Below are 16,605 nucleotides of genomic sequence, written 5' to 3' on the forward strand. Positions count from 1 at the left end.
ATATAGTTTGCTAATACTGTTTATTTGTAATCTAAAGTTTATTTTTTCTTCGTGATTTTAGACTTCCAATGAGTTTGTGTTAAATTTGCGAAAGGATAAAAAGGTTGACACAGTAAGGCTTTCATCAGAGTATCGAAATGAAATTCTTACCTCACTGCTGAAGTTCTACAAGGATTTTTCGGAGAAGCCAAAGCATATTCTGGTAAGTTTCAATTTTAACTAATCGTTCAACTAGAATTTTCGTTCTGAAGGATTTCACACCAACTCGTTTATAATATTGGGAGGAAGTAGTGTCTTCTCAGAATAATTTGGTTAAACTACTGGCAAGGTAGCGGGCAGGGGCGCTTCATTCACAAAATTTATGCCTCTGAAATTGGTAATTTCTGATACTTTACAAACCTCTCAGCATGGTTTTACTAAAAGCTTTAACCCTTTCTTTCCCACAAGGTTTTTTGATATTTAAAAATAGATAAAATGGTTTTTAAACAAATCACCAGAACAAAAGATGAATAGTTGTACTCCAAAATATCGTTAGAAATGAAAAAAAAAATGATTTTTGGGGTGGATCACCTGTGATCCATTGGGAAGATGGATGCACTGAAGGCACATATATAATTTTTTTTTTTTTTTTTTAATTTATCTCGAGATTCTTATCTAGCCCTTCTGTAAAACTTAATGAAATTTGTGGGACTTCTTGCAGTTATCATAAGTAGTTAGGTATTCGAACATGGTTCGCTTCGAATCAATAGCTTCTCTCCTCGTACCATATAAACCCTCCAGGATTAATCTGCGACTTAATACCGGCGCTAAATAGATTACCTTATATGAAATAATGACATTTTTACATGAAACACTATTAATAATGGCAAATGCCTTGAATGTAAACAAACATGCTAAGAGCATCGCCACGGGCGTCCCTATCTGGGTCCCTATCCCTATTTCCGGGCCCTGAATAGGGACCCATGTTCACACCGGTGGTATCTAAACGGGAATGAAAAATAAGGACGCGACATGGGATTAGCGATGGGTTTCCACATTTGGGGACCCACTCAAATCTTGCACTGAGTTGCTATTCCGATGGTTTGTGTGACGTCGCTTTCCTTATTTATATTTTGCGGTGAAGTGAGCTGAGCAGTGGTATGGAAAATGAACAGCAGTGGATCAATAAAGCATAAGGTGAATATTTATGCACTTTGTCTTACGTGACTATATATGTTTTCCAGAACCCTATCACAAACAAACAGACGCAACACTAATAATTCTCACGTACACCAATTCAACGGCTTATTTAACCCTTTCTTTCCCACAAGGTGTTTTGACATTTAAAAATAGATAAAATGGTTTCTTAACAAATCACCAGAACAAAAGATGTATAGTTTTACTCCAAAATATCGTTAGAAATGGAAAAATTGATTTTTGGGGTGAATCACCTGTGATCCATTGGGAAGATGGATGCACTGAAGGCACATATATAAATTTTGTTTTTTTTTTGTATATGTTTTTTTTTTATAAATCATCTATTACACCTTTAATTTAACTCGAGATTCTTATCTAGCCCTTCTGTAAAACTTAATGAAACTTGTGGGACTTCTTGCAGTTATCATAAGTAGTTAGGTATTCGGACATGGTTCGCTTCGAATCTATGGCTTCTCTCATCGTACCATATAAACCCTCCTGGATTAATCTGCGACTTATTGCCGGCGCTAAATAGATTACATTATAATTATATGAAATAATGACATTTTTACATAAAACACTAATAATAATGGCAAATGTCTTGGATGTAAACAAACATGCTAACAAAGAACAGGTTAGATCAAGAAGGATCTTGTTGTCAAGAACTTGTTCATGAAACGGTATTTGATTGTGCTAATATGCATACTGTAGGGCATGCTGGTATTTTTTTTCCGTTGAAAATAATGTTCATGTTTCGGAATATTGAATATTCAAATATTGTTTGAATTAAAATAGGAAAAATACCGACTTTTGCTGAATCATTTAGCTCTAGAACAAAAACGAGCAGAGAAATTTCCACCAAACTTGGCATAATAGTTCATTAAACGTATACAAACATCTGACGAAAAAATGGAAATGATCTAACTTATCCTGTATTTGTACGAACAGTGCAAAGTAGTGGATCACCTGTGCTAAAATTTAATAGTTGGCCAACTGCCCATCTGTGGCGCTCGCAGCGTTTTTGTTCAAGTTTTACATTCGCTCACTATTGTCACCTAGTTTATGACTGGCCACTCTATTGGCCAAACTCAGTCCTTTTAGATTGGGTGAATATGTTTCCGCGACTATGATTTTGAATAGCAAACGTATCACTTGAAAGAAATTGCTATTAAAATCATCGTCATATAAACATAATCCCCAATGGCAAACATGCTATTTCACAAAACGCTCAGTAGGTGCCGGTAGTGAGCGAACGTCAAACAGGAGCAAAAATTATGTGAGCGCCGTCTGCGAACAATTTGCAAACTACAGAATATTTGATTTAAATATTCTTTAAAAAATAAAACGATAAGAAATTACTAGAGGGAGACTGGAGACGTCTGCTTGTCTGTGACGAAACGTTAGAAGTGTTGCGTGCGTTTGTCTGTGACCCTTTATGCCTTTGTGATTTTATGCAGGATCCATCAAAAGCCATAAGGACATATTTAATTTGATTCAGTTAGTACTACGTCCGATAAAAAGTAAGGACCACGTTTAGCAACGCACGGTGGAGCATCAATATGTTTTTCAAGGCCTCAAACCCAAAATAGAAACCACTGGTGGGAAGGTGGGGTGCTATCCTAAAATAGCACCCGACAAGGAGTGGTATAATAAGGATAGCGATGAGGACTCCCGTGGCGATGCTCTAACAAGGAACAGGTTGGATCAGGAAGGATAAAAATGTCGTTATGTTCCCAATGGATCACTGATGATCCACATGTTTGTTCATAAAATTAATGTTTTATCGTCAACTTGTTCATGAAACGGTTTTTTATTGTGCTAATATACATACTGTAGGGCATGCTAGTATTTTTTTCCGTTGAAAATAATGTTGATGTTTCGGAATATTGAATATTCAAATATTGCTTGAATTAAAATTGTTTTGGTGGCGGATTGTATACACTTGGACCGACTACTTTTCGAACGCGAGAGAAATAATCTACACCGATTAACTTCGAAATAAACGTTTTATTAACTCAAATTACAATGGTTGTATTTTTCTTCCCGACCGCGTGTGTTCAATTCGCGAACGCAATGGAACTGAGTGATGAAACAAAAAAGCAAAAACAAAACGGATAAAATACCCATAGTAAAAAAGATGTGCGCGTAAGCGCGGGGGGTCCACTGATACCCGAACATCCTCCCCGCCCTGAGGCCGCTGGGCTCAAGCAGATGGTAGAATGCATAGCTTGTGGATTGGTCGTTGGTATAGAGCTTGTCCTCGTCGCAAAGTCACTGTCCGTACTATGCCTGTCGGATCGGCATGTACCTGCACCACCCTGGCCAGCTCCCATTGGGCAGGCGGAGCATTGTCATTTTTTACCAATACTAGCTGATCCACTTGAACGTTTGGCTTGGTAGTTCGCCACTTGGCCCGTGGCTGGAGACTCGAAAGATACTCGTCCTTCCAACGATTCCATATGATGGCTGTCTTCTGCTGTATTTGCTGCCACTGTTCCAACCGGTTGGCTGGTACTTTCTTCAAATCTGGTTCTGGAATGAGGTTCACTGGCTGCCCGATCAAAAAATGACCCGGCGTCAGAGCTTCACAACTGTCCGGATCGGTCGACAAAGCACAGATGGGCCTGGAATTTAGGCACGCTTCAGTTTGGCAGAGAATTGTCGACAAGTCCTCAAATGTCAACGCTTCGGTTCCGAGTTCTGCCACTAGATGCCACTTCGCACTTTTTACGGCGGCTTCCCATATACCGCCCATATGGGGCGCGGACGGCGGGATAAACGTCCACTTGATCCCGATGTTCGACAGAAACCGACTTGCTTCCTTATCGTGGGCACGCACTTGCTCAAGAAGTTCTTGCAGTGTGCGGTCAGCGCCAATGAAATTGGTCCCATTGTCTGACCAAATCTCAGTTGGGTATCCACGCCGAGATATAAAACGCTTTAACGTACCGAGAAATGTGTTGGTAGTCATGTCGCCTGCTGCTTCAAGATGTACGGCACGCGTGGATAGGCACACGTACACCGCTATGTAGCCCTTTGTCACCTTGACTCCTCGGATGCACGTCGCCTTGATCTTCAATGGACCGGCGTAATCCACGCCGACAAAGCAGAATGGTCGCGTCGCTAGCACCCTTGCTGGCGGGAGGCTACCCATGAGCTGGCTTGCCAATCGTCCCTTCAACCGAACACATCTAGTACAGTCCTGAACAATCTTGCGAACGACCTTTTGGCATCCGATAATCCAATACTGCTGGTTGATACTCGCCGTCAGAAGTGCAGGCCCTGCGTGAAGGTTACGCAGGTGTAACTCACGCACCAATAACGTTGTCGCTTGATGATTCCATGGTAAGATGATCGGATGTTTGACTTCGTCCAGTAGTGCTGAGTTCTGGAGCCTTCCTCCTACACGAATTATCCCCTGGTTGTCCAAAAACGGGTAAAGCGAAGATAGAACACACTTGGATCGCAATGGTTCACCCTTCCGAAGTTGTTCCAATTCTTCCTTGAACGCTTCATGTTGAACAGCACGAACTACTTGTCCTCTGGCCTGCTCCAATTCAGCAGGTGAGAGTTCACCTGATCGTCGTTCTTCGTTGATTGTGCAGGTAATGTTATGCACAAACCGATTCACCCAAGCGAGGCTTCGAATAATGAGCGTGAAGTTGGAGCGCCTTTTCAAAAGCAGTTGTTCCACCTCAAAGTTGTAGTGTATTGGCCCTAATGCAGCATGCAGTGTCCTTTGTGGTCGCTGCTCCAAGAGCTCTTCGTCATCGTCGAGTTTCACCAGCGCAGTATCCCAAGTACACGGATTGTCCTTTAACCAACGCGGACCTTGGAACCACAAGTCATGCTCGACTAGCTCTGACGGGGATAGACCGCGGCTTACACAATCGGCGGGGTTTTCTTCGCTTTTCACGTGATTCCAATGCTGTCGAGGTAAGTGTTCCAAGATTTCTGCCGTTCTGTTTGCAACGTAGGTTCGCCATTTCCGAGGATGTGCAGATAACCACTGGAGCACAATGGTGGAGTCTGTCCACGCCCACTGCTCGATCTCCAGATGAGACCATGCTTCGGAAACCTTTCTCATCAGCTCGGCCAGTAGCAGTGCTCCGTTCAGCTCCAAACGAGGAAGAGATACCTGCTTTATTGGAGCCACCCTTGATTTGGCTGCCACTAGAACGACACTGACGTTGCCTAGATTATCAACCACACGAGAATACACAACAGCAGCGTATGCTTGCTCCGAGGCGTCCGAAAAACCATGAATTTGAAGCTTTCCACCGACGTGACCGGTGAACCGTGGAATCCGTATTTCTTCCAGACGATACAAGCTGTCCTTGATGGTCATCCACTCTGCCATGATCGCAGGTGGCAGCAGATCGTCCCATCCAACGTCGAAAAGCCAAAGGTGCTGATAGAGGATTTTGATTTTCACCATAGCCGGAGTGAGCCACCCAAAAGGATCAAATAATCTCGAGGAATCGGAAATCATTTGCCGCTTCGTATTCACGTTGTCAATTGGGTTCTTTAGGGGTATCCGGATTATTGCATAATCGGATTCTCCACCCAAAAATTAGTCGAAATCCAAAATTTCATAATTTTTGGAGTCCGGGAACTATTTTTAAAATGCATTTAAAGTTTGTATGGGGAAATTTTTTTGTTCGGGTCGAACTGTCACTTTATCGATTGAACTGTCATTCTATCCACAAAAATGAAAACTGTTTTGATAATTTAACCATCAAAACAAAGGTATTGGAATCCAATAAAATCACGATATACTCAGAAAAATGAGCTCTTTCGATTAGGCTATAGAAAATAGCAATATTTTATTCACTAAACAACCCAATTGGAAGAGAGATCTTGAACCCATACTCGTCGTCCGTAGGATACCACAAAATTCCCAGTGCCTTCACCGACTCTTCCTGCTCCGAAAGTTTGAGTGGCACCGGCGTAGAACCTGACAGGAGCGCTTCACTGTTGGATGTCCACTTTCTGAGCTCAAACCCCGCAGAGCCAAGGATCTCGATGATATGCTCTTTGAGTAGTTTCGCTTTTTCTTCGTTGTCTGCTCCGGACAAACAATCATCCACGTAGAAGTCGGTCGTAATTCGCTTCGCCGCCTCAGGGTAGACGACCTCGTACGGTTTTGCTGCCTCTCGCATCGCTTGAATCGCCTGGTATGGAGCAGTTTTAGTCCCGTACGTTACCGTGCAAAGTCGGTAGTGCTTCAACTGACCCACGTCGTCGATCCACAAAATCCGCAGGTAGTCCCGGTCGTCTTGATGTACCCACACTTGGCGGTACATTTTCGCCACGTCGCCGCAGAACGCCACTCGGTGTGACCGAAAACGGAGAGACACGGTCCAAAGATCTTCGTTGTTGTTTGGTCCATCCAAAAGTCGATCATTCAAAGACATTCCTGTCGATGTTGAACTGGAAGCGTCGAAAACAACGCGTAGTTTGGTCGTCGAGCTTCCCTGCTTTATCACTGCATGATGTGGGAGATAATAGCACTCCGCTGGGTTCCTATTCACCTCTGCAGCTGGAACCTCTTCCATGTGACGTAGTTCCAGGTACTCTGCCATGAAAGCTTCATAATCTCGCTTGAACTCCGGCTGGAATTCGAACCGCTTCTGCATCGCTTTGAGCCGCTTGTGTGCGGCTGTCAAGGACTCCCCTAGTGGTGGCTTCGAATTGTCGAATGGCAGACGAACAATGAAGCGCCCGTTCTCGTCGCGTGTTAGGGTCGAGTTGAAGTGCTCGATAACCTTGACCTCAGAAGGAGTCAACTGTTGCTTGCTGTTCAGCTCTTCCTGCTCCCAGAAAAGCCGTAGGGTACGATTCAAGTCCACCTCCGTGTGCAGGCTGACGATCGCATGGCTGCTGCAAATGGACTCCGCTGCATCGTACCTCCCCGCCACGATCCAACCAAAGACCGTACGTTGGGCCACCGTAAGGCCGCATTCGTCCTTGACTTGGCCACCCTCGAGCAGCGCAAGAAAGACGTCCGATCCAAGTATGATGTCGATGGAAGCCGGCCGGTTGAACGTTGGATCAGCCAGCTCACCGAGATTCTCCAGCAACTTCATATTGCTCAGCTTGAACTTTTGCGTAGGAATAGTAGAGGTCAACTTACCGAGAACGTAGGCGTTCGTTGAAATGACGACAATCTCGTTGAACCTGGGTGCCAGTTGTAGTGTAACTACACCGCGAGTGGTTCCTACCTGCTGGCTACCTAGCCCGCTGACGACCAGCTTACCGTTGCGTCTCGGTAGTTCCAATTTCTTCACACATTCTTCCGACACAAGGGTAGCTTGCGATCCGGAGTCGATCAATGCCCTCATTTGTAGAAAGCATCCATCCGTCTTCCGCACGTTGACGACCGCCGTAGGAAGCAATGAAATCGTTTGGCACTCTTGCACTGGCAACTGTGCCGCCAGAACATTGATATTCTTCTCAACACTTTCTGGAGCCTTTTCCGGAGCAGCACTTTCACTTGTGTTTTCTTCGATACGTTTGTCCTTCTTCACACCGGGACAGAGCAACGTATGGTGGCGTTGGTTGCATTCCGGTGTACGGCACACAGATTTCGAGGAGCAGAATTTAGCACTGTGCGATGGCCTCAAACAGTTAAAGCACAATTTGGCCTTTTGTGCCAAAACCCGCCTGTCTTCAACACTCATCTGCTTAAAGTCCTCGCACAAATACGTATTATGCTCTTTTGAGCATTTCGCGCACTTTTGGTTCGACGCTACTCCGTGTAACGCCCTCACTTTCTTCTCACTTATCACTGATTTCACTTCCTTCTTATTCGCCTCCTTCTTCGTAAAAGCTGAGCAGGTCTCCAGCGCCTCACATCGTTGCCGCAGGAACGACAGCAGATCTTCGAACGACGGATTGTCATTCTCAATCACCTTCTGCGACCAGCTTACCTGAGTCTCCCGATCCAGCTTTTCGAGCATCAAGTGAATAAGCCACGGATCTCGTCCACGAAACTCTCGGCCAAGCGCGTCCAACTGCTGCACGACCTCATCGGATGTCGTAACCAACTTACTCAGCGCTTGAGGGTTGGAACTCGCCACCGTTGGTTGCTCCATGAATTCACGCACCAGAGAAAAGACCGTGAACCGCTTCTTGTCGTAGTGTGTACACAAGGCGTCCCACGCTCTGGCATAATTCGCACTGCTAATCGTGAATTTGTTTACCAAACGCTTGGCATCTCCATCCAAATACGAAAATAAATATTGCATTTTCAGCGATGCCGAAATATCATTCCGGCTGTGAATTGTTGACTGGTACAGATCCTTGAACGTTTGCCACTCTTTGCGATTGCCGCTGAATGTTGGCACGTTGATAGCTGGGAGACGAACATTGTGTTGGGGTGCAGCATTCGGCATCTGACCATCTTCCGGAAACACATTCGCGTTGTGCATCGTTCTTGACGGCAGCTGCTGCTGCAACAACATCTGTCGTTGTGTCTCGATAAGCAGCTGCAGAGCCTCCTTCCAATCTTTCGATTCGGCGATGGTTTGCTGGCTCGCGGAAGATCCGACATCATCCAGAGCTGCTTCGAACAATGTTTTCGCACGGTAGTACATGCCGAAAAACTCTTCGCGAACATCGAACACGGACGCAATCGCAGCAGGATCTTGTTGATTTTCCTCCCCGAATAAAACGGTATCATACATCAATTGTACAGTGTATGATTTCCCCATTATTCATGTTATCATAAACAGGATTATAAATCGACGATACAACATATCATATTGGTGATAGCAGTTATCATTTTAAGAATTTCAATGATAGACCGAATGGGTTGTTAAGTATCGTTACCATTCAAAAACGCCAAATTTCTCGAACAAAAATTTCACGCGATCGTTCATGTTATAATCACTTTATCATTAACTTTATGATTCGGTCAATAATAAAAACAAAACGGAAATATTTCACCAAATTCTGTTTTACCGATAGAAAAAAAAGCACACCCCTGCGGGCACTTCTCGGACACTGTCAATTATTTCTACGATTATGTGAATCGTTGTTTACATCCCCGACGTTTTTTATTGTTTTGTCCGGGAATCGAACCGTGTAAGACGACCTTTGCTAACTCTTTGCGCAGTATTTACGCAGTACGCCAAATTGAATCGGTGATCGCGGTTGGTTGGAACTCGGTGATGTTGTGAAAGTGAAATAGCCGAGGAAATAGCAGTTAGTGAAAATCATCAGCTTCGGGGGAGCTGTGATGCAAGAATTCTGCGTGAAAAGGAACATTTAAAATAATCCACTTCAGCAAGCTATGATGCTATTTCAGTCGGTAAAGGTAAGCTATCACCTGCTTTCACAAAACTTTCAAGTGTTTGCAAAGCTAGGGAATGGCAGCTGCTGGCATGAAAACAGTTTTTTAGTGTGGCAGATTTTGGTGGCAAAATGTTCCTCGCATGAACAAAATAGTGCATTCACGGCAGTGTTGTTTTTGATGCTCAGAAGTACCTAAAGACGAGCTTATAGGTGTGTGATTTTATCACTGATGACGAAACAGTACCGCATGCTACAGTAATTCTATGCCATTGAATTGCTTTTACTTTAAAAGGTCCACAAAACTCGAAAACTTATCAGAACGATATTATTAGAAATGATTCATGTATTATTGATTGTATCGTTATCTTAAATAGTATGATACCCAAATAATATTGAATAATGACAATTTTTCAATTCCTATCATCGAATCATAAAACGATTACTAGTTTTGTAATAATCATTCCACGTATGGAGTCTTATGATATGAGTGATAGCACGAATTGTATATTTCTATGCGGGTCTATTTCTCCTTGCACCGCCCGAAATTTGTCAGCAAGCACTTTGAGCTGGTCCAACCGCTCTCTAACCTCACTTTGGGAGTTGGACTCGGTGAGGTTTTTCGCGGCTGAAAGCTCCCCCTTCACTTGCGCTAGCAGCGCATTTCGACGGCCGAACAGCTTCTCCATTATCCGGAACCGGAGGACCAAATGTTTTGGTGGCGGACTGTATACACTTGGACCGACTACTTTTCGAACGCGAGAGAAATAATCTACACCGATTAACTTCGAAATAAACGTTTTATTAACTCAAATTACAATGGTTGTATTTTTCTTCCCGACCGCGTGTGTTCAATTCGCGAACGCAATGGAACTGAGTGATGAAACAAAAAAGCAAAAACAAAACGGAAAAAATACCCATAGTAAAAAAGATGTGCGCGTAAGCGCGGGGGGTCCACTGATACCCGAACAAAAATAGAAAAAATACCGACTTTCGCTAAATCATTTAGCTCTAGAACAAAAACGAGCAGAGAAATTTTGACCAAACTTGGCATAATAGTTCATTAAACGTATACAAACATCTGACGAAAAAATGGAAATGATCTAACTTATCCGGTATTTGAAGAGAGGGTTAACCCTCTCTTTCCCATGGTAGCACAGGTGATCCACTACTTTGCACTGTTCATACAAATACAGGATAAGTTAGATCATTTCCATTTTTTCGTCAGATGTTTGTATACGTTTAATGAACTATTATGCCAAGTTTGGTCAAAATTTCTCTGCTCGTTTTTGTTCTAGAGCTAAATGATTTAGCGAAAGTCGGTATTTTTTCTATTTTAATTCAAGCAATATTTGAATATTCAATATTACGAAACATCAACATTATTTTCAACGGAAAAAAATACTAGCATGCCCTACAGTATGTATATTAGCACAATAAAAAACCGTTTCATGAACAAGTTGACGATAAAACACTAATTTTATGAACAAACATGTGGATCATCAGTGATCCATTGGGAACATAACGACATTTTTATCCTTCCTGATCCAACCTGTTCCTTGTTAGCATGTTTGTTTACATTCAAGGTGTTGGGGACAACATTAACGCGGATAGCCCCTACCTATTCCGCCGCCGCTGGACTCGCGGGCGACTGAACATCTGTCACCCTTTGATGTCGACACAGCGCATACATGTGTAATTGTTATGAATGAATGTTGTCCGAATGTAATGTAAATAAAGTTTAGTTTGTTATTGTTCGTTTTATCGCAACAACGCGTTTTAATTCGTTCGTCCGATTAAATATGTTTTAATTTGTTTCTCGCGCTAATGATCTCGGTACGCGAGTTCGGCCACCACGTACGGGCGCGGGATACAAAAGTGGCGACTTCGGGAGTGGTTAATATTGCGAAAAGTCGTTAATTAATTAGCCACCGTGTCACCCACGGCGAAGAATGAGTGAGGGTAGTGCTGGTCAGATCCCGTCGCAAAATGGGAACCAGCAGCCTCCGTCGAATGTGCAGCAGCAGTTTCGACCGCCGCCGGTAGTGAATGTGCCCCCTCCCAGTGCGAGTTTTCCTCCGCCCGGACAGATGGACCCGTATCTACTGTGGTTCCAGCAGCAGCAGCAGAATTATGTTGCTGAACTTTTCCGGCAGCAGCAGGAGGTGCTTCGACAGCAGCAGGAGGTGATGCAGCAGCAACAGCAATCATTCATGGCCCAGCAGGAACAGGTAATACGGAGCATCCTGACGTCGATCCAGGTGCAGGTTCCGTCGAATCCGGAGGCGATTTTGGACTCGCTTGCCAGCAACATCAAGGAGTTTCGCTACGATCCGGATAATAATGTGACATTTGCTGTGTGGTACAGTCGGTACGAAGACCTTTTTGAGAAGGATGCCAGCCGGCTGGACGGGGAAGCGAAAGTGCGATTGCTGATGCGGAAGCTGGGGATGTCGGAACACGAAAGGTACGTCAGTTTCATTCTACCGAAAGCGCCGAAGGAGTTCGACTTTCCGACGACGGTGAAGAAATTGAGTGCTTTGTTCGGTGCTGCCGAGTCCGTCATCAGTCGGAGATATCGTTGCCTGCAGATTTCGAAGCAGCCGCAGGAGGACTACGTTTCGTACGCGTGCCGCATCAATAAATCATGTGTGGAGTTCGAGTTGTCCAAGCTTTCGGAGGAGCAGTTCAAGTGCCTCGTGTTTGTGTGTGGACTGAAGTCGGACAAGGATGCGGAAGTGCGGCTGCGGCTTTTGTCGAAGATCGAGGAGCGGAACGATGTGACGTTGGAGCAGCTGTCCGAAGAGTGTCAACGATTGTTGAATTTGCGACACGATACGGCGATGATCGAGGAGCACTCGACCGCCGTGAACGCCCTGAGGACGAATCAGCAGCGGTTCAAGAGTGGATCACCGTCGAAATTCCACCAGTCCGGTGGGGAGAAAAGTGGTTCCGGATCAAGTAGCGGCAAGGCAATTCCGGAAATAGCGTGCTGGCTCTGCGGAGGAATGCACTACGCCAGAGAATGCAGCTACAAGAGCAGCAAGTGCAACGATTGCGGCAAGGTTGGCCATAAAACTGGCTATTGTAGGAGTGCAGCGAAGGTCAAGCCCCGGCGATGGAAGCAAAATGTCGCATCGACGAAAGTAGTGACCGTCAACTCGTGCAGTGTGCAGCAGCGTCGAAAGTACGTACCGGTCGGGATCAACGGATCGCCAGTGCGTCTGCAAATAGATACCGGTTCCGACATCACCATCATTTCTTCGGAATCGTGGAGGAAGATTGGCAGCCCTTCAATGACCGTGTCGACGGTCGTAGCCAAGTCAGCGAGCGGTAGGCCCCTGCAGATTGAAGGTGAGTTCACATGCGATCTTTCCATTGATGGACGAGTGATGCGTGGCACGGTACGTGTTACGAAGGAGGAGCTCCAGCTACTGGGTTCCGACATGATCGATGTTTTTGGATTGTGGTCGGTTCCGTTGGACTCCATTTGTAACCGCGTCAGCAGTACTCCAGCCAGTGTGAGCAAGCTACAGGCCGAGTTCCCGCGAGTGTTCGCTGGTAGTCTCGGGCTCTGCAAGAAAGCGAAGGTGCAGTTCCAGCTGAAGACCGGAGTGACCCCAGTGTTTCGGCCGAAGCGTCCGGTTGCGTACGCGATGTACCAGGCAGTCGACAACGAGCTGGACCGATTGGAACGTGCGAAGATCATCACACCGGTAGATTTTTCGGAGTGGGCAGCTCCGATTGTGGTGGTCCGTAAAGCGAATGGGAAGATCAGGATCTGCGGAGACTATTCGACGGGACTGAATGAAGCGCTGCAACCTCATCAGTATCCGTTACCTCTGCCGCAGGATATCTTCGCCAATCTTGCAAACTGCACGGTCTTCAGTCAGATTGACCTGACGGATGCGTTTCTGCAAGTGGAGGTGGACGAAGGCTCTCGTAACCTCCTGACGATCAACACGCATCGTGGTCTGTACCGCTACAATCGTCTTCCGCCGGGAGTGAAAGCTGCACCCGGAGCATTTCAACAGCTGATCGACACGATGCTGGTCGGATTGAAAGGAGTGAGCGGCTACCTGGACGACATTGTTGTTGGCGGCGTCGACGAAGAAGATCACAACAGGAATCTTCGTGCGGTGCTGCAGCGGATCCAGGAGTTCGGATTCACCATCCGAGCGGAAAAGTGTAGCTTCGGGAAGAGCCAAATCCGCTATCTGGGGCATCTGTGCGATCGGCACGGAATAAGGCCTGACCCGGCAAAAATCGAAGCGATCCAGATGCTGCCTGCGCCGAAGGACGTCAGCGGAGTTCGTTCTTTTCTGGGCGCAATAAACTATTATGGAAAGTTCGTGCTCAACATGCGCACGCTTCGGTTCCCGCTCGACGAGCTGCTGAAGGAAAAAGGAGAGTTCCGTTGGACCGCCGAGTGTCAGCGTTCTTTCGATCGGTTCAAGGAGATCCTTGGTTCCGACCTTCTGTTGACCCATTACGATCCGCGACGAGAGATCATCGTTTCGGCGGATGCTTCATCGATCGGCGTCGGCGCGACTATCAGTCATAGGTTCCCCGACGGTTCAGTGAAGGTGGTTCAGCACGCGGCACGTGCGCTTACGAAGGCGGAGATGGGCTACAGCCAGCCGGATCGCGAAGGACTGGCAGTGGTGTTCGCTGTAACGAAATTCCACAAGATGATTTTCGGCAGGAAGTTTCGTTTGCAGACCGACCACGCACCTTTGGTTCGGATTTTCGGCTCGCGGAAAGGTATTCCGGTGTACACGGCGAACCGTCTTCAGCGCTGGGCGCTGACGTTGCTGTTGTACGACTTCACCATCGAGTACGTGCAAACGGAGAAGTTCGGGAACGCCGATGTCCTGTTGAGGCTGATCAACAACCACGCCAAGCCTGACGAGGATTACGTGATTGCGAGCGTGATCTTGGAGGAGGATTTGCGGTTTGTGGCGGACGAAGCAATAAGCTGTCTTCCGCTCAGTTTCAAGTCGGTGGAACAGGAGACGCAATCCGACGAACAGCTGCGCAAAGTGTACCGGTATCTTCGAGAAGGCTGGCCGGAAGAGGCGAAGATCGTGGATCCGGAAATACGCCGGCTCCATGGAAGGCGAGATTCGCTGTGCACCGTTGGGAAGTGCATCATGTTCGGAGAACGCTTGGTGATTCCCGAGAAGTATCGGCAGCGGTGTCTGCGGCAGCTGCACCGGGGACACCCCGGAATCCTACGAATGAAGGCGTTGGCGAGGAGTTATGTGTATTGGCCGTCGATTGATGAGGAGATTGCCCAGTACGTGAAGGCGTGTAAGCACTGCGCTTCCGTAGCAAGGAGTCCACCGAAGGAAGCACTCGTTCCGTGGCCACGTCCAACTGGCCCATGGAAGCGAGTTCATGTGGACTACGCCGGTCCCATCGACGGAGTACACTACTTGCTGGTAGTCGACGCGCATTCGAAGTGGCCGGAAGTGGTGCCAACACAACGGATCACTTCCACAGCCACGATCAGCATCTTGAGAAGCATCTTTGCCCGGCTGGGAATGCCTGAAACGCTCGTCAGCGACAACGGGACGCAGTTCACGAGCAGCGAGTTCCAGCAGTTCTGCAGCGACAGTGGCATCGATCACGTCACCACGGCACCGTTTCATCCACAGTCGAACGGTCAGGCTGAAAGGTTCGTGGACACGTACAAGAGGGCGCTGAAGAAGATCCAGGAGGGGAAGGTCGGCGTTGGAGAAGCGTTGGATGTTTTCCTGCTGACCTACCGCACAACACCGAATCGACAGGTCGACGAAGGTAAATCACCGTCCGAAGCAATGTTCGGCCGGCGCATCAGGACAAGTCTGGACCTGCTTCGCCCTCCACCAGAGCGCCCACCGAGAGACGAAAAGGAAGGAAACCGAAGGAGCTTCTCTGCACACGATGCCGTCTATGCGAAGGTGTACAGCAACAACAAGTGGCGCTGGGCACCTGGAACGGTGTGTGAGAAGATCGGCAAGGTGATGTACACCGTCTGGGTTGAAGATCAGCGGATGGTTCGAGCGCATGTTAACCAGATGCGCAGTCGTGGCGGTAGTACACCAGGTAGCAGCAGGCTGCAGTCAGCACTGCCGCTAGACGTTCTGCTGGATGCGTGGAGCATTCCGAGAACTGCGCCGCCAGTCCCAACACCATCTTTGTTCCCGACGGACCCCACGGACTCGTCAAGAGAGTTCCCACCGTTGCCACCTGTGCCGTCTGCGTCCTCGTCGGTGTCTACGTTCATGTCCTCGTCATCATCGTCATCTATGTCTGCTACGTCAGCATCCCCAGAGTTCGCATCGGCAGATAGCGAACCAGTTACTCCGGTACAGCTTCCACGAAGGTCTTCCAGAGCTCGAAGGCCTCCGCAGTGGTTCGACCCGTACCATCTCTATTGAGAAGGGGGGATGTTGGGGACAACATTAACGCGGATAGCCCCTACCTATTCCGCCGCCGCTGGACTCGCGGGCGACTGAACATCTGTCACCCTTTGATGTCGACACAGCGCATACATGTGTAATTGTTATGAATGAATGTTGTCCGAATGTAATGTAAATAAAGTTTAGTTTGTTATTGTTCGTTTTATCGCAACAACGCGTTTTAATTCGTTCGTCCGATTAAATATGTTTTAATTTGTTTCTCGCGCTAATGATCTCGGTACGCGAGTTCGGCCACCACGTACGGGCGCGGGATACAAAACAAGGCATTTGCCATTATTAATAGTGTTTCATGTAAAAATGTCATTATTTCATATAAGGTAATCTATTTAGCGCCGGTATTAAGTCGCAGATTAATCCTGGAGGGTTTATATGGTACGAGGAGAGAAGCTATTGATTCGAAGCGAACCATGTTCGAATACCTAACTACTTATGATAACTGCAAGAAGTCCCACAAATTTCATTAAGTTTTACAGAAGGGCTAGATAAGAATCTCGAGATAAATTAAAAAAAAAAAAAAAAAATTATATATGTGCCTTCAGTGCATCCATCTTCCCAATGGATCACAGGTGATCCACCCCAAAAATCATTTTTTTTTTCATTTCTAACGATATTTTGGAGTACAACTATTCATCTTTTGTTCTGGTGATTTGTTTAAAAACCATTTTAT

The 16,605-nt window shown here is 46.5% G+C and overlaps 1 protein-coding gene across 4 annotated transcripts in view; it reads left to right on the forward strand.

Moving 5' to 3' along the window:
• The window catches only part of LOC109410266 (dnaJ homolog subfamily C member 13), a 56,295-nt gene that overhangs the window by 14,703 nt on the left and 24,987 nt on the right, over positions 1–16,605 (forward strand). For all 4 annotated transcript variants that reach the window (XM_029872861.2, XM_029872862.2, XM_029872863.2 and 1 more), the window contains exon 3: positions 62–202. In XM_029872861.2, coding sequence (XP_029728721.2) covers positions 62–202 — 141 coding nt within the window. The remainder of the gene's footprint in view (positions 1–61; positions 203–16,605) is intronic.

The sequence above is a fragment of the Aedes albopictus genome, chromosome 2 (assembly GCF_035046485.1).
Source record: "Aedes albopictus strain Foshan chromosome 2, AalbF5, whole genome shotgun sequence".
Classification (NCBI taxonomy): Eukaryota; Metazoa; Arthropoda; class Insecta; order Diptera; family Culicidae; genus Aedes; species Aedes albopictus.